The sequence below is a fragment of the Solanum lycopersicum genome, chromosome 4 (genome assembly GCF_036512215.1).
Source record: "Solanum lycopersicum chromosome 4, SLM_r2.1".
NCBI classification, from domain to species: domain Eukaryota; kingdom Viridiplantae; phylum Streptophyta; class Magnoliopsida; order Solanales; family Solanaceae; genus Solanum; species Solanum lycopersicum.
Genome location: NC_090803.1, coordinates 12,440,727 through 12,464,022, shown reverse-complemented (window position 1 = coordinate 12,464,022; position 23,296 = coordinate 12,440,727). Strand labels below are relative to the sequence as shown.

The 23,296-nt window shown below is 36.7% G+C and overlaps 1 protein-coding gene across 2 annotated transcripts in view; it reads left to right on the top strand.

Annotated features, from left to right (window-relative positions):
* The window catches only part of LOC101259831 (kinesin-like protein KIN-7O), a 34,314-nt gene that overhangs the window by 5,349 nt on the left and 5,669 nt on the right, over positions 1–23,296 (top strand). For both annotated transcript variants that reach the window (XM_010321354.4, XM_010321353.4), the window contains exons 9-29: positions 28–130; positions 2,879–2,959; positions 3,202–3,270; positions 3,355–3,414; positions 3,483–3,644; positions 3,856–3,912; positions 12,628–12,867; positions 12,956–13,021; positions 13,096–13,266; positions 13,377–13,481; positions 18,360–18,446; positions 18,577–18,726; positions 18,918–19,031; positions 19,164–19,250; positions 19,324–19,527; positions 19,612–19,800; positions 21,087–21,293; positions 21,486–21,575; positions 21,669–21,809; positions 22,217–22,314; positions 22,978–23,056. In XM_010321354.4, the coding sequence (XP_010319656.1) occupies positions 28–130; positions 2,879–2,959; positions 3,202–3,270; positions 3,355–3,414; positions 3,483–3,644; positions 3,856–3,912; positions 12,628–12,867; positions 12,956–13,021; positions 13,096–13,266; positions 13,377–13,481; positions 18,360–18,446; positions 18,577–18,726; positions 18,918–19,031; positions 19,164–19,250; positions 19,324–19,527; positions 19,612–19,800; positions 21,087–21,293; positions 21,486–21,575; positions 21,669–21,809; positions 22,217–22,314; positions 22,978–23,056 (2,560 nt within the window). The remainder of the gene's footprint in view (positions 1–27; positions 131–2,878; positions 2,960–3,201; positions 3,271–3,354; positions 3,415–3,482; positions 3,645–3,855; positions 3,913–12,627; positions 12,868–12,955; positions 13,022–13,095; positions 13,267–13,376; positions 13,482–18,359; positions 18,447–18,576; positions 18,727–18,917; positions 19,032–19,163; positions 19,251–19,323; positions 19,528–19,611; positions 19,801–21,086; positions 21,294–21,485; positions 21,576–21,668; positions 21,810–22,216; positions 22,315–22,977; positions 23,057–23,296) is intronic.

The following is a 23,296-nucleotide window of genomic DNA, read 5'->3' as shown; positions in this document are numbered from 1 at the left end:
GTTCTAATGTGTCATGCAATCTTGCAGGGGTCACGTTCCATACCGAGACAGTAAACTTACACGTATCTTGCAACCTGCACTGGGTGGAAATGCAAACACTGCCATTATATGTAATATCACTCTTGCCCAGGTATATTATCTGAGCTTAATAAATTTATGGTAGGCTGAAAAATACATTATCAAATGCATCAGTCCATGTGTTGGTGCACAATATTCTCTGGTTAATCTTCTATTTCATATGATTTCTATATAGAACTTAAAGGCAGAATAAACTATTTCAATGTCTATCATGTCAACTTGTTTGAAGTATCTTTTATCACGAAAAAATTCACGACAAAGCATTTTGCCACTGATGGAAACTATTGCTATACTGATCTTGCCATGCTAATCTTTATATACAATGTTAGGCATGTGTGCCTTGGAAATTAGAATCATGTCTATTTGTATCAGAAATTATATGACCGTGTCCGAGTATTTTCCCTTTAGACTTACAAATTAGTATACCATCACTGTAGTTCTCCATATTTTTTCCTTTGAAGGTTTACAAGTTAGTATAGTGCTACCGTGATATCATTTTTTGTTTTTCAGAAATTTATTCAACAAAATGATTATGTAATGAACACACAAATTTACTGTGGATGAACTGGCCTTCTGTTTTTCGCATAATGCTGCTAACTTGTTAAGTTTAGTAGCTCGAGAAGGTGACACGACCTGAGACTACCCCTAGTCGTAACACGGTGCTTAGAGACACAATTAACTCCAAGCTAACCCATGGTCTGGCATAACACTATGATTTAACATTAGGAATAACTGAAAACTGCGGCAGAAGCTAAATCTAAAATAGTCTATTAAAGCTCAACATTGAATAGACAAATATCTGAATTCTATATAAGCTGTAAGTTGCTAGGACAAGCCCCTAACTAACTCCAAATGTCTGAAAACTGTAGACTAATAAAAGAATAAACATAAAAGGGTTGTCCTTGAAAGATGAGGACTCACCAATCTCTGCCGTTGAGCGGGTCTGAAGATCGTACTAACCGCGAGTAGGATACTGAGCATCTGAACTTATACTATGAAACAATATAATGCGAAGAGTATGCGGTCAATACTTTGAATGTACTGAGTAGGTAAGATATGCATGATAAACATAATAACTGAACAAAATGAATCTGAAATGTTGTACTGAATAATCATGAAATGATGCAATCATCAAGTAGTAAAACATGCAACTGAAAACTGAAAAACTGACTACAAGGTCATGTAACATCTGAGATTGAACTGTGGGAGATACTATAAACTGACATATAACCATGTGTGCTACATTATGGAATTTGGTGTATAATCCTATCAAAAGGGCCCAATATACCTTGTCAGGGTATAAAGGCTGATCTGAGCTAATGTGGTACCACTAAGCTAATGTCTATAAAACTGAGGAGTCACTCCTGGTTTGACAGGTGACCCTCATAATCCTACAGTGGCATGTAGTTTATGGGACTTAGGGAAGTCTCAGTCCTCAACTAACGGGTGAACCTTTATCCCTAAATCCGTTCGATGCTAAGTATACTCCCAACGGAAACATGCTGTTAAACTGAAACAACAATAATCTGATTATATTGAATGATGCTGATAGCTGATAAATACTGAGTTGCTCATGAATACCGATAAACTGATTGATAAATACTGTAAAATACTTTATTTGAAAGCATCCTAAATCATTAAAACTGATAATCTGAGACATGCATCTGAAATAACATAGTCCCGTGACATGGGTTCACAAAAATACCTTTTAGAAATACTGAATTTTAGTTTGAAAACACCTAATCAAACCATTCATGCTGAAAAATGTGAAAGACAGTGAAAATCCTACTTTGAATAAAAACCCTAACTGTTGTAGATTCATTGACTGGGAAACTGAGTTTTCTTTGGGACTCAATGGGTGAGAGGATATCCATTGATGAAATCTCACATACTACAAGGAATGGAAGCCCTACCTTGCAACCTTGAACAAAGACTGGAAGATGACGAACCCTAGTTCTTGCTAGAGAAGAACCTTCGTTAATGGGGTGGGTGGTGGGTGGGGTTGACTTATTTCCCTTAATCCCACTTAGGATAGGTTAAAACGACATAGTATAGTGATTAAATGAGTGGAAAAAGACTATAACAACCTTGACTGAATTTGAGCTTGACAGGTTCTACGAGACCATCTACGGTCTATGGTTCCATCTACGGACCCTAGATCCCTGTCCATAGAAACTAGAGTAAATTCAAGTTTCTGAACTTTCATCTACGGACCCTATTTACGGTCTGTAGTTCCAATTACAGGCCATAAACATAGTCTGTAAAACTCAGGAAAATTTCCAAGTTTCAGGACTTAGTTTACAAGACCATCTATGACCCGCAAACTTGACCCGAAAAACTCAGGGAAAATTTCCTGTTTCTGAACTTTGATCTATGGATCCCATCTACGGTCTGTAATTTCTTTTACGGCCTGCTGATGGTGTTGGTAAACTACAAAGGTTCTGCAGACTTAGATTTTGAACTTTCAACTTTCCTTGATCTGATTTGGACTCTATAGCTTCTGGGGTGTTACAGAAGGTCTCTGGTTCATTCTGTCTAATCTCATTTTTCAATTTGAAAGGCTTGAGTGTAAATATGAAATGAGACCGCCTTTGTCGCATGCAAAACTTTCTTTACATCAGATATTGTACTTGTGAACCATTTGGTAAATTATGCTCAGGTGACCATGTGTTATGATTCTTTCTTTCTTTCATATCTTTCTCTGCTTTAGTTTTTTTATGAGGCTTTATGTTTGATGTTAGGTTTATGCTGACAGTTTTTCTTGCTCTATTTTAATAATGCATTTTTTCCTTGATGCCAGATTCATGCTGACGAGACTAAAAGTAGTCTTCAATTCGCAAGCCGGGCATTGCGTGTTACAAACTGTGTTCATGTGAATGAGGTTGGATATTTGATTACATTCTGCACTCAATAATATCTTTTCATTACTTCAAACAATTTTCATATGGAATCTGAAATGCATGCCTAGTTCTTGCACCAAAAAGCAAGTCGATCACTCAGCTATCTTTATGTCTCTTACTCATGTCTGCTGTTAGTTTAAGTTGCTTCTGCTTTGTACTTTCTTTTGACCTTTATACAATCCCACTTATGTTTGCCGTTTAACCTATCTATATTTTATTCCAGATACTGACTGATGCTGCATTGCTCAAGCGTCAAAAGAAGGAGATTGAGGATTTGCGAGCTAAATTGCAGGTTGTACAAACAGTCACATTGTGTGTTATTTTGAAGTGGTTGCATTGATAGTTTAACCAACCTATACTTTTGAAACCTTTGAAGGCGTCACATTCAGAACATCCTGATGAAGAAATATTGAATCTTCGGAATACTTTGCTGAAGGTTTGTGATGATTACTTTATAGCAGCTTTGGGAATTTTGTGAGTCTCAAAGGTGTTAAGTTTTAATAGAGCGAATTGGAGCGGGAACGGATTGCATTAGAATTGGAGGAGGAAAAGAAAGCTCAAGCTGAAAGGGAGAAGAGGCTACAAGAGCAAGCCAAGAAAATTCAGAACTTGAGTTCTATGGTGCTATGCTCAAGTACGGTTGAGGGTCGTGATACCTATAAAAAGGTGAGTTAGTCAATTTCTATCTTTTCATTGCTGTGCTTGCTTTTGAATCCCTCCTAGAAGCACTACTATTTAAGAGTGCGATTTCATCAAGCTGATAGTTTTTTAACTGCCGTTCTCTGGTGATTAAGTTTTTCCTTCCTAAGAATTAAAGAAACAAAGAGTGGCAAAATTTCTTTGTGATTAAGTTGATGTTTTATCTTATGCTTTGAAGGATAAACGGCGATATACATGGTGCCCAGGTAACCTTTCAAAGGAGGCTTTGGAGGAGGTGAGGTTTAATTTCTGTTGGTAGTGTTACCATACATTATCTTTTGTTGCGTCAATTTCTTTGAAGACTACATAGGAGCAGTTGGTTCGTGAAGCAATATGAACTTCTTTTTGTTATTTTATGGATATCTGATTGGTGACCGTGTCTTCTCAAACCAGCATCACAATCTGCATTATACTAGGCTATGAATCTACAACAATGGTGTTATTTGGTGAATGAATCGAGTGCCTCAGAGTACTTGATAGTTTCTAATTAATGTTTAAACACATAGATAAATTGTTGGTTTTAATGGTCATCTTGTTGTTTGGACACTGTACATAAACTCATTAAGGATGGTTAACACTCTTTTGCAAAGGGATGTTTTAATACTCTATGTACTGTAGTGTTTATTCCAGAAAGCAAGCTTGAATCTATACTAGTCTCAACTCTCAATTAAAGCTACTTGAGCATATAAGTGATCAAATACAAGAAAATGAAAAAGTTAACCAACTATGATGTATTGTACGTATATAATAATTGATAGTGATAGTTACTTGAGCCGAGGGTCTTCCGGAAACAACCTCTGTACTCCATGGGGTTGAGGCAAGGTCCGCGTACACTCTACTCTCTGTAGACCCCAGCTGCAGAATACATCGAGTTTGTAGTTGTTGCTGTAATAATTGATAGTAATAATTTTAGAGACCTCCCTACAAGTTTTGTTTCGTAATACTAACTTCTCTTGTGCTATACGATATTACGTCTACATCTCATTGTTTTTGATTTTCTTTGTAACAATTGTTATAACATACTTATTATTAATCTAAAAGAGTTGCAATAGGAACAATTTTCCATATTCTAAATAGAATACTCTTCTAATTAATTTATTTTATAAAATATCTTCTTTATCAAATCTTTTATGATAAAAACGTGATTCATTGTCAAAAAGTTAACCAAGCATGATGTATATCATGTTTGGTCAAGTTTCTAAAATCAACTTACTGTATTTTGAAAAATGCTTTTCAAAAAGTAAGAAGTAGTTTGTGCCTGGGCCATTAAATTTTAAAAGCACCTTTGAGAAATAATTAGTGCTTGACCATGTTTTTAGAAGTGCTTCTAAGTGTATTTTCCTCAAAAGTGCTTCTCAAAAAAGTACTTTGGGGGAAAACAACTTCTGCTACTCCTTAGAAGCACGTAGTTTCTCCAAAAGCTTGATCAAACTTTTTAATTTTCTTTTCTTAAATATGTACTTTTTGAAAAAAATAAGCACTTTAGGCTTCCCAAAAGCTAGGCCAAACAGGTTAGATGTGTACATCATTAATAATTGATAAGGATAATTTCAGAGGCCTCCCTCCAGGTTTTGCTTCATAACACTAACTTCTCTGGTAGTTTATGATATATGCTTACCAGCCTTGTTTGATTTTTTGTGACAATTTTTTGATATATTTATCATTAATGTTCTACAGGAAAGAGGACAGAATACGCAAGTCAAATCTTTAGCTTATTTATTCATTCACGTCATGGAAAATAAATAGATGAAAGACTCCTATATTATAGTTTACTAAATAAGTTCCTTTTTTTTACCTCAACTAAATAACTGAATTTCAAGAATAAAGTACTAAATTAAATAGAAACAATAACAGTAAATGTCTCAATACTTCAACCAAATAGCTTTATTAACTACTGTAGATGCTGCTGCTACATACTTTGGCTCTACAGTAGATTGCACCACTATTTCTTGCTTCTTTGAATCCATGAAAACACACCAGAACCCAAGGAAAAGGTATAGCCAGTACCCAGTAGTGCTCTTCATAGCACCCATATTTCCATCCCAATCGCTATCAACATAGCCAAGCAAACACCTTCTTCAACCGGTTTAAACCATATTCCAAGTTGTATAGTTCCTTTTAAATACCTAAGCACTCTTTTCACAGCAGCAAATTGAATGTCACTGGGCTTTGCATAAATCTTGAAAGCAAACTATCAGTATACATTAAATCAGGTCTTGAAGCCATCAAGTACAAGAGACTTCCAATCAAACTTCAATAAAACGAAGCATCACTCTTTTCATCTCCATCTTCCTTTGAAAATTTGTATTCAATATTGTAAATTCTGTAGTCCTTAGAGATAGATCTATAACCAACCAAAATTCCTTTTTCAACTTTTTCATCAATATTTCTCTATTTAAACAGCTAATACATGAGTATAACACAATGAGAAAAACACCTTTAGATGTCTAATTGGTGGTTTTATGCAATTTTAAGCTTCAACAAGTGTCATTCCATCCATGACTCTTGTTGGTAGTCTATTTTGCAAATAAATTGATGTGTTTACCACCTTCGCCCAAATACACTTCAGCAACTTTTTCTAAAAAATCATACACCTGGCCAACTAAAGACCAGATCGATTTTTCCTTTTAGAAACTCCATTTTGTTGCGGTAAGTGTCACGACCCGACTCAGCTACATAGTCCTAACACAGTGCTTAGAGCCACAAGTGACCCCCAGCTAACCCATGGTTTGGCTTAACACTAAGATGTATATAGTAATATCTGAAGATAATTGATGCAGAAGCTAAACTAAGATAAGTAAGCAGTCTGAAATATAAACAGAATACTCAAAAGAGGATGAGTTCATGAATACAATATAAAAATGATACTATTGTCTGACTGTCTGTCTGAAAGCCTCTATTGAAATGAGTTGTTGGGACAAGCCCCCAGTAATTAACTATTTGAAAATTGAAAACACTAAATGACTGGAATAAATGTAAAGGTTGTCCTCGAAAGATGAAGACTCAGCAAACACTGCTGAGCTGACAAAAGCATACTAACTGCAAGCTATATACCGTGCATCTTTATCTACATTATAAAACTATGTTGCTCGGACTCTTAAAAAATGTCATCGGGTGTGTGCTGGATTCTTCAAAAGTAGTGCACTTTTGGAGGATCTGATATGGGTGCGGCAAAATTTGGAGAGTTCGAGCAACTTAGTTATAAAACAAAATAGCGCAAAGAGTATGTGGTCAGTATATCTTGAATGTACTGAGTATGTGAGCCATGCACCACAATTTAATAACTGACACAATAACTAAATGGTAAAACATGCAACTGGTACATACTAAAACTGAAATAATCCAAGGTCTATGCAATAATCTGAAAGCTGGACTGTGGGAGATACTAACAACTTACATACTGCGTTATCAAAACGGACTTCAACCTGTACCCCAGCAGGGATGGCGTTCTATACCTTGCCAAGGGTAAGCACACTAATGAAGTGGGTCCTCTAAACTAATGTCTGAATGGATTAAGGAGTCAATCCTGATCTGACAAGCGACCCTTGACCTACGGTGGCACGTGTATCTAGGACTTAGAGATTCCTACTGAAGGTCTCAGTCCTAAACTAACGAGTGAGCCTTCATACCTATGTCTGCTCGGTGCCAAATTATGCTCCCAACTGAATTAAACTGATAAACTGAATAATACTGGTAAACTGAATATAGCTCATAAATACTACAAACTGATATTAAATTGATAGACACTTAACCTAAAAGCATCTTATATAGGTGGAATTGAAAAACTGTATTCTAAATGAAAGATGCAATCTGACTATCATGGGGTCAAAAACATAAAATTCTCTTAAGCTGAAGGATCATGTAAATAACTCCATATATATACTGAATTCTATGTAAGAATATGTAATAAGACTACCCATGAAGAAGAACTGAAATAGGATAAAAATCCTACTTTTCATGGAACCCTAAACTTTGTAGAACCATTAGCTGAGGAAATAAGGTTTCTTTGGGACTTAATGGGTGAAAGGGAACCCTACTGATGAAATCTCACATACCAAGAATGAAAACCCTAACTTGAATCCTTGAACTGAAGCTTGAAGATGAAGAACCCTAGTTTCTTGCTTGAGAGAACTTAGAACGTATCGAATTTGATTGTCTGAGTGTTGGGTGTGAATTGGGAGGTTAGTCGACTGATTTCCCCTTAATCCCACTTAGGATAGGCCAAAACGTCGTGGTTTGGGAGTTGAAAGAATGGGAAAAGACCAAAATAACCTGAATTGAAAAGCTGTCGGAACATTCCACGAGGCCATCTACAGATTGTGGTTTGATCTACTAACCGTAGATCCCATCCGTGGAATTCAGGCTGAAATTAGAAGTCTCAGAAGTTCATTTTATGAGCCTTATTTATGACCTTTAAAATCATTTACGACATGTGATTGGATCTGTAAAAAATGGTTTGAAAAAACAAGTTTCAGGACTTCGTTTCATGAGCTCAATCTATGGTCCGTAGATTGGACCCATAAAACTCAGGTTTTGAAATCTCTGCTAGGAGTGTCTCTGATGAACGGTCATATCTTTTTACTCTAAACTTGAATTGATTGCAACCTTGGTGGCGTTGGAAAGAAGACTCGTACACCTTTAATTTGTTAGGTCATGGGACACCTAACTCTTTATATGTTGAGAGATATGGTTGTTTGAAGTTGACCCTTACATGAACTCATGCAAAAACTTAGATAATAGGTAAACTATGAACTCAACTTAGTGCTAGAGGTCCCCTATGATCCTAAATCATATCTGATACACTTCCTACACTTGGGGAATGGACCTTAACACACATGTGCAAGTACGACATTAGCCGGTCCTTGCTAATACGCGTACAATGAATGGTTTTTGGTTCTTTAGTATAGAATTTTGTCAGCTGTTACAGTAAGTGAGGGTAAATTGATGCTCGATTTCCGTTGCATCACAAAACAAATGAAATTCACCTGAAATATACTCCTTCCCATTGTCTGTTCTGAGAGTTTTCAACAAGCATCCACTTTGATTTCACAAAAAGCTTTGAACTTCTTTAGAACAACAAACACTTCAAGCTTTTGCTTATGAAAGTAGACCCAAGTCATTCCAGTGAAATCATCTATACAAAGAATAAAATACTTGCTGCCATTGAGCAAAGGAGTTCTCATCGATCCACAAATGTCAGAATGGACCAATTGTAACTTCTCACTTGCCCTCTATGTTGATGACTTTGAAAAGGCAATTTGTGTGCTTTCCTAGTTGACAACTTCCACACACATTTGAACATAACTCAAGTTCATGCAAGGCTTTCACTAAATCATGCTTTTGAGCTTATTGAATTGATTTCAAGTTATAATGACCAAGTCTTTTGTGCCATAATTTTGAATCCCGCTCTCATCTGCTACTTCGATAAACTTTCTTAGAATTTGAGTTCCAATTCAAAGGAATTTTTCTCTTTATCATTTCAACAGTATCACTTCTTGTCCACTAGGTTCAGAAGCAACAGACTTTCTATCTTTGAACAATAAAATATTGTCTTGTTCTAGCATTTGACCAACACTTACTAGATTTTGGTCAAGATTAGGCACCAACAAAACATCTTGAATAAATTTAATACCTTTGGGAAATTCAATCGCCACAGTTCCTTTACCAACAAACGCCAACTTGCTTTTATCTGCCAACTTGACAAGGCCTCTGTCAGATTCCAAGTTCGTAAAATATTCTTGTTTGCTGGTCATGTGTTGAGTGCAACCACTGTCCAAAAACCAGGTGCTTTCATCATCCAGTCTCGTTGCTACCATTGTTGTGAACTCAAACTTCTCCTGGTCCTCAACTTTCAAAATGTTGAATTATGGAGTTTGTTGGTAGTTCACCTTCTTCACTTTGCAAGACCTCTCAACATGGCCAAGTTTGTTGCAATATCTACAATTAAAAGGCAGTTTCTTCTCTTTAAACCAACAATCATCATCTTTATGATTGGTTTTTCTGCTGAACTTACACGGTGGGTAGTTTTCTTTCTTCTTGGCTCTGTTGCGAGAACCACCATGGTTTTTTCCCTAAAATTAGTAGGAGTATCTGATATTCTTCCTTCATTTTGCATTTGCATATTCCTTTTGAACTTTGCTTTAAAAGCAGTTTCAGTAGCTTCTTCTAGCCTCAAAGATCTTCTCTGCTCTTGAGCTTGAAAAGCATGTCATGCTCTTAAGGTGACATTTTTGTAAGATCCTTCAAATCTTCGAGTGAAGATCTTTGCTTCAAATCTTTCCAGCACACTCACAAGAACTTTCTCAACGATTCTTAGGGATGATAACGGGGGTGGGGCGGGTTGAGCTTAACCTGCAAAAAATTTAATTCGCCCCTCTCCGCCCCACATAACATTTTTTTCCATTTTCAACCTGCCCCACATGAACCCCCCACATAAATTTTTTAATATTTTTCTTTTCTAGTTAAATTTGATGCTACATATAAAATTCATAAAAATAAATTCATTATTCATTAAGTTATATTAATTTAATATATAGTGACTTAAAATTTTATTTTTTAGAGGTCAATTGGGAAACATGTAAGAAATTGTATTAATATTGATTGAACTATTTTCATTTACTATCTTAAATATTTTAGCAATTTTAAATAAATATCACTCTTATAACATGTAAAAAATTAAATGAAGTTTGAACCTGAATAAAATTGCAACCACTTCAACCCGGCCTGCTCAAACTTAAACCAGCCCAGCCCAACCCATCATAGCCTTTAACCTCCCCCGCATCTGTCCCGCCTCATTGTCATCCCTAATGATTATGATTTTTGTGTCGGAAGGCTCTTCTCTTAGAAGACTTAATTTGGTTTTTGTCATGACTTGAAATTGGGCCATGATGACGCCTACTATGAACCAGTGTTATCAAAGGCGCAAAGCGCAAAAAAGCTTTAAGGTCTCTGGGGGCTTTAAGCGCAAACCACAAATAAAGCATGACCGTTAATGAAAAAAGGCGCAAAGGAAGAAAAAAAATACAAATGTATATGTTTAGTCCAAGACTAATAATTATAAACATGAATGACAAATATAAGACCAAAGAGATTGAAAAAAATTTATGGTTAAGTGAAATATCAATTGTTTGGTGTCACTTCTTCATAAGAGGCTCATTGGCAAGGAAAAGTTTATCTTAGAACCTTGATGATGACACTTAAGCACACATAAAGCGAGGCAAAGCGCTCAACACATTTTGAGCCTTGCTTTAGGGCCTAAGCACACTTCAAGCGCGCCATTGATAACACTGCTATAAACCTCCCAGTAGGCAAGTCAAAATCAAAAGCAGAAGAAAATAAAGAACTAGCTGATGAATATGCGGAAGCAGAAATAGAGATATAGAATATGTCCCATAACATAGATATGTAAATATGATACAAGGAATCCAAACTTGGACTTGGTGTCACCGGTACAAGAGCGTCTAAGCATAGAAGGCTTATACATCAAGTATATCTAATAAAAATACAAAATATATAGACAAATACAAAAGAAGATAAACAAATCTCCGGATGCCAAAAGCTCAAGATCAAAGTCTGCAACAACATTGAAGATCCGAACTTGAGCAAGGGTGGCTCGTACTAGAAGCTGCATCTGCAAAAGAAGCAGAAGTGTAGTATGAGTACCAAAAACGGGGTACACAGTAGGTTTACAACCTTCATCAACTTGTTGGAGAATTCTTCAATGGTTTCTGAGTCTTTTAATTGCTTGGTAATGTCACTTCCTTGGAATTCTTCTTTCAACTTGTCCAAGACTCCTTTGCAGTTTCAGTAGTCATAACTCTTGTGAAAATTACTTCTGAAAGTGCTGACTGTATGCAAGAGAGAGCTTTAAATTTTCTTTTTTGATGACAAGGAAACCCGCGCCGCTACCCTTTGGGTGCACACGGGGTAAAACCTTCGCTATGCAATAGCTCGCAAACCACAAAGGAGAGGTAACTCGCAGTAGGCAAGCCCGGCGCGACAAGCTCGACCAGAAGGCAAACCCCTTGCTTTCCCTGGCAAGGGGTTTCAAATTTGAGACCTCCAACATGGATGTCCTAAGCCCAAACCACTGGGCCACCCCGAAGGGTGAGAGCTTTAAATTATTTTGAAACCTCTACTCTGTGAATCTTAATTTGTGCCATAGTAGGGTTATTTGGCAAAGGATTTCTATCTCCTCCAACCTCGACCACTTCCCCCAAATCATATGCTTGCAAATAGGTTATCATTACAGCTCAAATTAGATAATTCTCTCCAGAAAACTAGGGGTGAAGGAATCGAGAAATTGCTTGAAGCCATAAAAGTATTTGGTTTTTATTCAGGTTTCTTTTTGGTCGACTCTAACTCACAAACCCTCAGAATCGAAAAGCTACTGATACCATTTGTTGTTCTACAGAGGAGGAAAGAATATGCAAGTCAAAACTTTGAGCTTATTTAATTCATTCACGTCATGGAAAATAAATAGATGAAAGACTCCTATTCTATTTCAGCTTGGGTACTAAATAAACTCCTATTCTACCCTCAACTAAGTAACTCAATTTCAGAAATTGAATACTAAATTAGAAAGAAGCAATAACAATAAGTATCTCAATACTTCAACAACTTATGTAAAATAATTACAATGATTAATTAGCCCTTTCAATAGTAAGTTTATCAAAATATCTTCTTCAACAGATTCTTTGATAATGTTTAACGTGATTCATTGGCTCAACAGTCCTCCTTTGCAAACATTGGTTCCAAATTCTTCTTTGTCTTCCACCTCAATCTTCTCTACAAACATTGGTTACAGATTCCTTGCATGCATTATTGATATGCCCTTTTAAATTGTCAATTATGAGCACCAAATGGGAGAACTGGAACTCCAATCTATAACCCCGGGAAAACTGCTTTAGCTATGCAAACAGAAATTAATTTTTTTTTTCTGCTGCTTCAGTTGAGCTCCGCAGTCAAAGAGAAGGTTTCTGTAGTCCAAGCTAAAGGGATTGAACGTGACGTTGGACCCTTACTTCCTTTTGAAGAACTATTAGATGCTGACAGCAATTTAGATTCTGGCAAGCAAGAAGACAATTCAAGGAGTAATCCATTGGAAGTCTGTACTCTCCCTGACCCACAGGCTTTGTTGCATGTGACTAGCAGGAGAAAAGTAGCCTCTAGGAAAAAAAGCTCCTCACTGGTTCACACTTTGCTTTGCTATTTTAACTTTCTTTCAAAATAGTGTCATTCTACTGATTGTCGTGTTATTATTTTTTAATTTCTGGCAGGAAGACAATGATTTACTGGAACTTCAAAGGGAGTATGAGGAGTTGCTTTTAAAATATGAATCACATGTAACATTCTTTTTCTTTGCGTCTGTTATTTCTGATTCAATTTGATTTCTTAGTTTAATCCTTGTTTTTTCTAGAAAACCGTGAGTGAGGTAAAGATTGACTATCTGACAAGGAAGCTTTTTGAGGCTGACATAAATCTGGTCGATGGTTCTGAACAATATGACAATTCTTTGATGCTGTTGTGTGGGAGCAAAACTTTGAGAGAAGCAGAAGCTATCTTTGTAATTAAGCAGCTCCAAGAGAAGGTGTCCTCACTTCTTTCCTTTCTCATTTTCCTGTCATCTATATATATAAGATTACCCTGTCACTTTTCCTCTTTTTAAGTGTTTCTCGGAAATGTGGAGCTTTTGTTCAGATCACTGTGTTAGAAATGGAGAGATCCTCAAGCCAACATAATTTGGACTCTGTTGTTGAGATAGCAACTGAACAGACCATATCTGCAAGAGAGAAGCACGAGGAGGTAATCAGGCTTTCACATTTTATGCATTGAAAGTTGCAATTATGATGATTTATCTCCTTATATCAAGAGATCAAACAAAGTGGTGATATATGCTTTGATCACTTCAGAATTTCTCTGCTAGTAGCATAAAATGTTGTGGCTGTAAATATCTATATACTAATCATTGAATTCTCACAGCCAAGCACCAAGTGAGCTGTTACGAGAAAATCTGCTATTTCTACCTGATAGAATACTAATAAAGAGTTCTGTTTCTCCCACTTGCATGACGAATGCACCAGGAAACATATGGTAGTCTTCTATATATTGTAATAAGTGTTTTTTGATTAGTTATTTTCCAGTTTGTAAATGAAGAAGGCATGTTGTTTCTGAGTACAACAACATGTTGTTACTGAGTACAACAACATGTTGTTACCGAGTACAAGAACATTCCCGGTGAAATTCACAAGCGGGGGTTAGTGGTTACATCTATGTTGCTCGGACTCTTCAAAAATGTCAACGGGTGCGTGTCGGATTCGCCAAATGTAGTGTATTTTTGAAGAATCCAAGATAGGTGCGGCATCAGAAGTTAAGAGTCCGCGCAACTAAGGGTTACATAGACCTTACCACTACCTCATGGAAGTAGAGAAGCTGTTTCCGAAAGACCCTTAGTTCAAGTGCAACAAATCCGAGTTCAAAGGAGACAATGAAGAAATATAGCAAGTAATTAGGAAACAATCTTCTAGAAGGGTTGGATTCCCTTCCTTCCTATATGATGAGCCTTTCCTATACCAAAGAGTATTGTGAAGAGAATTAATTTGCTCAGAAGAACCTTTTTGTGGAATGGAAACAAGGAGCAGAAAGGTTACAACCTTGTAAAATGGGATACTGTAACACTTCACAAGAAGCAGGGGGGATTAGGTATCAAGAAACTCAACCTCCAGAACTCGTCTTTTGCAAAAATGGTTATGGAGGTTCTGTGCTGAGGATATGCCTTTATGGAAAAAAAAAATCATCATTGAGAAATATGAACTTCAAAGTACGTCTTGGAACTTTTGGTTGTAGTGTCTGGAAGACTATTCAGAGACTCTGGCCCCAGTTTCAAAAAAACATTCAATTCAAGGTCGGCAATGGCGTGAAGATTGAGTTCTGGAATGAACTTTGGATAGGTGAAAGGAGCTTGAGATCTCTCTTCCCTGATCTGTTTCTCCTCAGCCAACAGAATTGGGCCACCATAGCTCAGATGTGGAGCATACAAGGTTGGAATTTCAACTATGATTGGGAGGTTCAAAGAGTTGCAGATTTTCTTACGGTGATAAATGATTTCAATGGAACTACCAATGCACCTGACAGAGCAGTGTGGAAACTTCACAGCAAGGGTGCTATTGGAAGAGAAATACTGGCTAACTGCAGATTAGGAACTGCCTTGGAATCTAATCTGGAAAGCCAAAGTCCCCTTAAGAGTTTCTTGTTTCATGTGGTTAGTTTGCAGGAAAGCTTGTTTGATTCATGAAGTACGACAAAGAAGAGGTAGACAGATTTGCTCAAGATGTTTTGTGTGACCAGGATGCTAAAATAAATAGCCATCTATTTCTACACTGTAAAACAACTGCAAATCTGTGGAACATGTTCTTGTGTATTCTTGGAGTGAGTTGGGTGGTTCCCAAAACTACTAAAAGTATGATGGACTGCTGGAAAGAGATTGGAAGAAGAGAGTCAGAGGAGGACTGGCGGGAATTGATCCCTGCAAGCATCTGCTGGACATTGTGGAAGGAAAAGAATGCAAGAGGCTTTGAAGATAAAAGCAACAACATTCACAAAACAGAATGAATTGCCTTAGTCTTCTATATTTTTGGTGTAAACAGGATATGGTGGGGCCGTGGGGGATATAGATCTTTTTGATGATTTTATAGGGAAATTGTAAAGCTCCATAGACTAGTTCTTATGGCCTTCCATTTTTCACCCTATGGGATGTAAGTGCTCACTCTTATCATTGCTTGGATGATGGATTTTGTGAATACACAGTTACCTGTTCCTCAAAAAAAAAAAAGGGGGGGGGGGAGCAAAAACAACAACAAAATAGTGCGATAATTGAAACACAATAAATAACATATTAGGATAGATTATTGAAAACAATAAGAAATAATGCTAAATATCAAAAGCAACAACTAAAATAATACAATTAGTATAATGACTAACACCAACCACTCTAAGCAAGACAACACTAGACTACTTACTAACCTTCTATCCTAATATGTGTCCTCCTCACCCTCATATCAAAGTTCATGTCCTCAGTAACCTGAAGTTGCGTCATATCCTGTTTCATTACCTCTTCCCAGTACTTTTTCGGCCTACCTCAACCTCTCCCTGTACACTATATAACCAACCTTTTGCACCTTCTCACTAGTGCATCTACGTATCTCCTCTTAACATGTCCAAACCATCTCATTCTTTCTTCCCTCATCTTGTCCACCACGGAGACCACTCCCACCTTATACCGAATATCCTCATTTCTAATCTTATCACTCCTAGTGTGGCCACAGTTCCACCTCAATATCCTCATCTCCGCAACATGCATCTTCTAGAAACGAGAGTTTTTGACTGGCCAACACTCTCCTCCATACAACAATTCGGTCTAACCACGACTTTATAGATCTTATCTTTTAAGTTTTGGTGGTACTGTTTTTATCACATAAGACTAGAGGCAAGCCTCCACATCCACGCCGCACCAATACGATGTGCAATATCATTGTTCTCACCACTCCCCTGGATTATAGACCCAAGATACTTGAATTTGTCACTCTTGGGGATATTTCGTGTGTCAAGCCTCACTTCCACATCCACCTCATGCATCACATCACTAAATTTGCACTTCACATACTCTGTCTTGGTCCTGCTCAACTGTAACCCTTTAGTCTCTAAAGTTTGTCTCCACACCTCTAACTTTGTATTAACTCCATTACGCATCTCATCAATCAGTACTGTGTCATCCACAAATAACATACACCAAGGCACCTCATCTTGAATGTCTCATGTCATGCATCCATCATGAAGGCATATAGAAACGGACTAAGAGTTGATCCCTAGTGTAATCCCCCACGTCTCCACAGGGAAGTGCTCCGATTTAAGCTCCTTCGTACATGTCCTTTATGGCCCTAATGTAGGCCACCTAGATACCTCTTACCTCTAGGAATCGCCACAAGACTTTCCTCATGACTTCATCGTAGCCCTTCTCAAGGTCAATGAACACCGTATGACGTTACTGAGTACTGCTTTCAAAATCTAACTAATAATGAAGACGAGAAGCTACCTAAAGTGCTGAAATGCCATAACATGCTAATGCTGAATCTGAATTTGAAGATTCACATTTGTTTTGATTAATCAATTTTGATGCTTCCCATTTGCCTTAGTCACACTTCTTCATAAGTTCAATTTTATTTGTTGCATAGTGGGACAGGGAAGGAGAAGAGGATAGAGAAATTCAATTCTTTACGTAATGTGTAGTAGATATACAGTGGTACCACTAGGCTATAAGCCTCGTGGTCGAAGGTCATATTCTTAAACTTAGTCCCAAGTTACATCTTCAAAAACTTTTGCAGTGACTAAGGGTGTGTTTGGTATGAAGGAAAATGTTTTCCTGGAAAACGAGTAGATTTTTTGACTTATTTTTTCATGTTTGGTTGGTGAGTAGAAAATATTTTCCGGAAATGATAGTGTTTGATTTATGAATGAAAATGTTTTTGAGAGACTTCATTATTTTTACTAGAGTAGAAAATAATTTATGAAATTGAAATATTTTTTAAAAACAATTTTTATTTGGTGTGGTGGTGGGTGATGGTGGTGGGGGAGGGAGAGGGGGTAGGGGGTAGGAGTTAAAAGGTAAAATTTGAACTTTATAGTATTTTTAAAAAACAATTAATCTTTTGGGGGTTAGGGGTGGGTGGGGGGCTGGCCGGGGTTGGGGGGAGGGGGTATAGAGGAGTCTAAAAATAAAAATTTGAAGTTGAAAATATTTTTAAAAAGCAAAATTATTTTTTTGGGAAGGGTTGGGGTTGGGGAGGGGGCTGGCCGTTCGTGGGTGGGTGGGGGTCAGGGATCGATCGGGTAAAAAAATTAAAATTTTAAAATTGAATTTTCTTTTAAAAAATTGCTGTTTTTCCCAAAAAAAATTAATTTAAAATTGGAGGAGAGTTTTGGAAAATGTTTTCCTTAATTTTTGAAGGGAAGTTATTTTCCTTAATTTTGAGGAGAATGAGTTGATTTGGAGAATATTTTTCAAAACTTTTGTCCCAACCAAACATGAGAAAATATAAAAATATTTTTCAGAAAATATTTTCCTTCGTACCAAACACACTCTAAAATCAGAATGATGTCTCTGATGGTGATTTTTATATATTCAATAATTATTAGTTTAATTTATTTAATGAAAGCTTTAAATGGTATTTTGCTTGCCCTCTGCAATTTTGGCGCAAATACGTGTCCCACTCCTCTCTTTCTTACCTCACATTTTATCATCTGTTTCCTCTGCACGTGCCACATCTCAGAGTGGGAATCAGGTGTTGGCCTTTACTTTTGCTTGTTGAGTATGTCTAGAAAGTCCTGTTCCTTGCACCATATTTTATACCGTACAAGCATAATTGCACTAGTGATCGATAAAATACATTATAATGGTAATAACTTTTGAGTTAAGTGGGTATAGCATGTCTCTATTAGATAGACTCAAATGGCCTGCTTGTCAAAGAAACCAAAGAAACTGGTGTTATCATGCATCGTTACGAACATGTTTTCAGGTTGATTCTTTTTCTACTAGGATCTCATTTTACATTTTACCTTTACATTTGATATCCATAATACCTTTCCTTTAAGTTCTACTGCGCAATAACTTCTGTTTCAATGCTTTAGCTTTACCAAGAACTTTTGAGTGCAAAACTTGATGCACAAGGGGCTCGAGAACAGCTTGCTTCAATGGAAACTGCAGTAGTTCTTGTTGTAAGTTCATTTCCACTCTAATAGTGCTTGATGATATATTGTGACTGACATTCTTAGGGTTCTACTTTAAGCATGTAATACAGACATTTTCATATGCCTCCTGGGGCATTAATGGATACACTTATTTCAGGAGGACAACATGAAGTCTGAAACCGAGCTGATGAGGGAGGTTCAAGACTTGATGTCAGAATTTGAAAATTCACGAACCTTAATTGATTCATTCATTCCAGTGGTAGAGGAACTTGTCTTGTCTTTCTCTGCTATATCCAAACTAGTTCCTGTGAGTATCTCTTGTAGGCCATTGCATAACACATTTCAAATTCGTCATTCTTTTCATATATTTATGGCATGCATACAGTATGTTCTTTAACAACACACAACTTTATCTCTTGTGCTTCTATATATTTAATTCTAGTACTATAGTGTATTTTCCATGTTTTTCTACAACCTGATCTGGTTTCCCACTTTCAGGATTTAAAGTCTTCAGCACTTGACAATTCCAACCAAATAAGATCCGTAATTATAAACCATGAGAAATTACAATTTTTCTTGAGGCAAAAGATCAATGTAGTTCAGGATGAAAAGGTGTGAATTGATTGCCTTCTCTTTTTGTTTGTCTTTATAATTAGAACTTCTGACAACCAAGTATTATCTCACACTTCTGTTATTTGAGTTTCTGTTGAAATTACCTTTTAATGCATGCTAATCAAAATGTAGATTCTACTGGACAATCAGTCTTTTGATCTGCATAATCAGATTGAAGAACTGAGAAGAGCTATTGAAGATTCTGGAAATGCATTTACAGTAAGTTGTTTCACTTTCTCCTATATTAATCCTTTTCTATTTCTCTGCTCTTGCTGATCATGTTCTTTTCCAGGAAATGTCTGAAAAGTATGAAGCAGAAAAATCTGAACACCTTTCTCAAATTCAAAGTCTTCAAAAGGAACTGTCATGCTTATCTTCTAGTTCTTTAGGCAGAGAGAAGGAAAACATTAGAAAAGATTTGGAGAAAACAAAAGCAAAGTTGAGAGACACAGAATCCAAACTTAGGAATGCCATCCAGGAGAAGACAAAACTTGAGGTTTCATTCGAATTTGTTTTGAAGGTTGATTTTCTTGTGCCGTCTAAGGCATTTCTATCTTTTCTGACGGTATCACGTTGTTAGGGTGAAAGAGCTTGTGCTGAGAGGGAAATTAAACGCTTAAATGGCCAGAGGGCTATTCTTGAGCGTGACATCAATAAACGAGACTCAAATATTGGAAGAAGGCGTGATTCAGTCGTTGATAGGAGCTCTAATGTGCTCGACTCCAAAAGATCCAAGAATTCCTCTGTTTGTGTCGAACATGTTGTGCAGGTAGGTATGATGTGCTCAAACTAGTGTAAATAAGTTCAAGAAGTGTGGCTCTATGTTACTTAAATGTATATCGGAACAGTGAAAAACACTTTCCACATTATCTGTTGGTCAAGTTTTGAAACTAGTCTCACACATGTAGATTGAGCATAACTTTATGGCACTGAAGGAAGTTAAACATCCACAACACAAACTTAGGCCATGACTGGAGTGGTTCAAGACCCTTCTATAAAATCCTTTGGAACCCCCTTACACAACCTATGTGGGACATTTAATAACTTAACACACTCCTGCACACATAACCCAGTTTTGGTGGTTCACACATGAACTTTATGGGTGTGAGATAGGCTTACTGATTGTTTATTCTATACCTCGTGAAGAATCTGAGTATTTTGTCCAAAACCTTGAGGCAATGGTGCGGTGGCCCTAGACCTTATATACAACTTTCATAGCCCTTAGCCCCTTACTCAGTCCATGCGGGAAAATCAGTAACTCCTTTACGGCAAAACAAGAGGGCAGACCAAAATTTGGTGTCCTTGTACTGTAGTTTTGTTCAGTAAACCATTTGTTTTAGAATATTACCTCTTCGTTAATAGAACTCTTGACAAGTAAAATAGGACAAGCACAAAAATTAACAAAAGGCTGTCCAAGTCGGGGCTTGGAGTATGACATTTGTCCTTTCACTTCAATTTCATGTTTGGGCTTTTGGGTTCTGTTAATCTCAATGTAAATCCTCTTATTGTCCCCAAGGATTGTTTCTAGCTTATATGCGACGTAATGAAAATTTCAAATAAAAGGAGCAGATCGTCATATGATAAAAGTACTTTACCATGTTCTTCTCCCAATCATCCTATGATGACAATCTCAGGATAATGTCAAACATTTTTAAGTGTTCAAATTTTATCACCAAATTAAGCATCACTAAACTCGGTATAAGCAGGCTATATTTACGGCACCCTTTAAGAAAATAAAAACCTTATTGGCATGCATCATGAAGTCTAATCTCAGAGGATGTTCATTTCATTCTTAGGATAGTGCTCATCTAAGTTAGGTCTAGGAGTCACTATAACGTTTATTTGTTAGTACTATTTTAAACATTATTTTGGCATTTAATGCCCTTATGCCATTCTGTCATTATATGTACTTTCTTCATCAATCTTATAAATAGTATCTCATATCCTGATGATATAAAAGTAGATTAGTAATTGATTGCCTGCATTCCGCTCAAGTGGGAAAGTTATTATCTTTGTTGCTTAATCTTAAGCTACTTTCCTTTTTCTGGTGTGAAGGAGGAGTATCGGAAATTGGAAGTGCTGGCTTTTGAGATGGAGACAACAATTGCTTCTTTGGAAGAGGAATTAACAATTTCTCATGCAGAAAATGAAGAAGCCAATTCTAGAGCAGAAAATTTAGCATGTGAATTGCAAGCTTTATCTGACGAGTTGAATATGTCAAATACAGAACTAAGTATGCTAAAGGAAGAGGTGTCATGCCTTGTAAGTTTATATTTGTTAATTGTTCCACTGCAGTTCCCTCTTTCTCATATATTTTGATTATCATATTCATCTGTTGAGCATGAATCTTTTTGACTATTATAAGTTAATGTTTTCTACTATTGTGTCCTCTAAAAAATAAAATATTAACTTATTTCTGTTTTCTGATTATTATTTGTTTCTATGGCATTCCAGAGATTATGTTCGGAAGAATCTGAATCACGATGTCAGAGATTGGAAACTTCTGTCAACATTTTGGTAGAAGAAAAGGAAGATTTAGCTATGGTAATAACTAAAGGTTCTTTGGAATCATGTATTCTGAGGCTCCATTCAACTGTTTCCATAGCATCATTTATGAGTGCCTTCTTTTCTTTGCAGCAACTCACTGATGCCCTTTTGGAAATGGAGGAGGAAAAGGCCATATGGCTTGCAAGGGAGAAAGCTACAGTTGAAGCAATCAATGAGAAGGCAAAATCTTATAGTGCTGAAATTGCGAATGTATCACGGAAAATGACAGAGGTTACCTTCAGATTTACACATGATGTAGTTGAACAATTTAAGCATATTCTAGTAGCACTGCAGTGGCTCTTTCTGATATTGAGGATCTCTTCAAAGACTCAGTGCTTGCATAATGTTTTCTGTGGTGTTCTATAGGAAACATAATTTTGTGGAAATTGTATTTCCGAGACGCCTAGTTAATTCAAAGCTTGTTCACTTTTAATCTTCCCTTTTTAAACAGATTAAGAGAATTGTTTGTGAAGTCTGGTACCGTAGAGCTTCCTTACTAGAAAAACGTAAATTAAAGAAATCAAAGACATCCATTGGACTGATGAACTTAGCAAAATATGTTGCACATCTGTATACATGTCAATTGTCCATGATTTACTTATTGAATCTTGATTTATCATCCTGACTTTAAACTATAGGTGACAAATGAACTTGAGAGTTGTAGAACACAGTGCAAACTCCTTGAGGAGAGTTTGGTCATCTCAGAAAATAATGCATCGGTGGACAAAAGATTCAGGTTTGACTATCCTTTGCTCCCCTATCACTCTGACGTGTTTCGAATCCGCTGGTTCAAATTGGTTGTCAATAGAATAGTGAAGTAGCTAGTGACTAATCTTTTCAAATGTATTCTGTTGTCTTTTTAAAATGTATTTTGATGCAGAAAAGAGCACAACATGTACTACACTTGCGCTTTCTAAATATCTAACTTAGCTTCAAAATGAGTATTATATATTTAGCTCTAGTAAATTGGATAAGCAAAAAGTGACTAGTAAACTGGGACAATGGGGTGTGTCAGTATTTCTATAATGGCGATGTTCGGGCTAGCTTGGGCACCTAGACTATTGCACAGTGGACCTGCTCCTCCCACCAGTACTGATGCAAAGAAATCATTGCTTCTGCTGGGATTTGAACCTGGTCTCCTCGGGGTTTCATCCACTACACTGAATGCTAGTCCACACCCTTGGGTGCTAGGACGACAGAGTTTATAATAGTTTGTTCTATTTCCTAAAATTTACTTGAGGTGCCTAGGTGATAAAGTGATAAACTTTGATTCTACAGCTGCTAATACCCTCATCAAAAGTTGGGTGTATTCAAGGTGCCTTGAGTATTGTATTCCTTTGAACCTTTAAATTGATCTGCCTGATGATATACAGTTATTGCCTTTTTCATTATTTTACAGTGAAGAGAAATTACTGGAGATTGATCAACTTAGGCTTAGCCTGAGAGATGCCGAGGAACAATGTAGAAGATTTCAAGAGGTAATTTGTTTGTACTTTTTCAAGCATTTAGAATTTATCTAGTGCAGCATTAGTGATTCAGCCTAGAAAAGTATTCTGGGGGTAGGCTAAGCAGGATATACTTCAGTTGAATAACTATGCTCCGTATAACTCTTATCATACATAACTTAGGTAATCGAAATACAATAAGCAACATATGATGATAGATCAGTGAAATTAAAAGCGCCTAAGCGCAAAAGCAAGGCGCAAATACATTTTTGC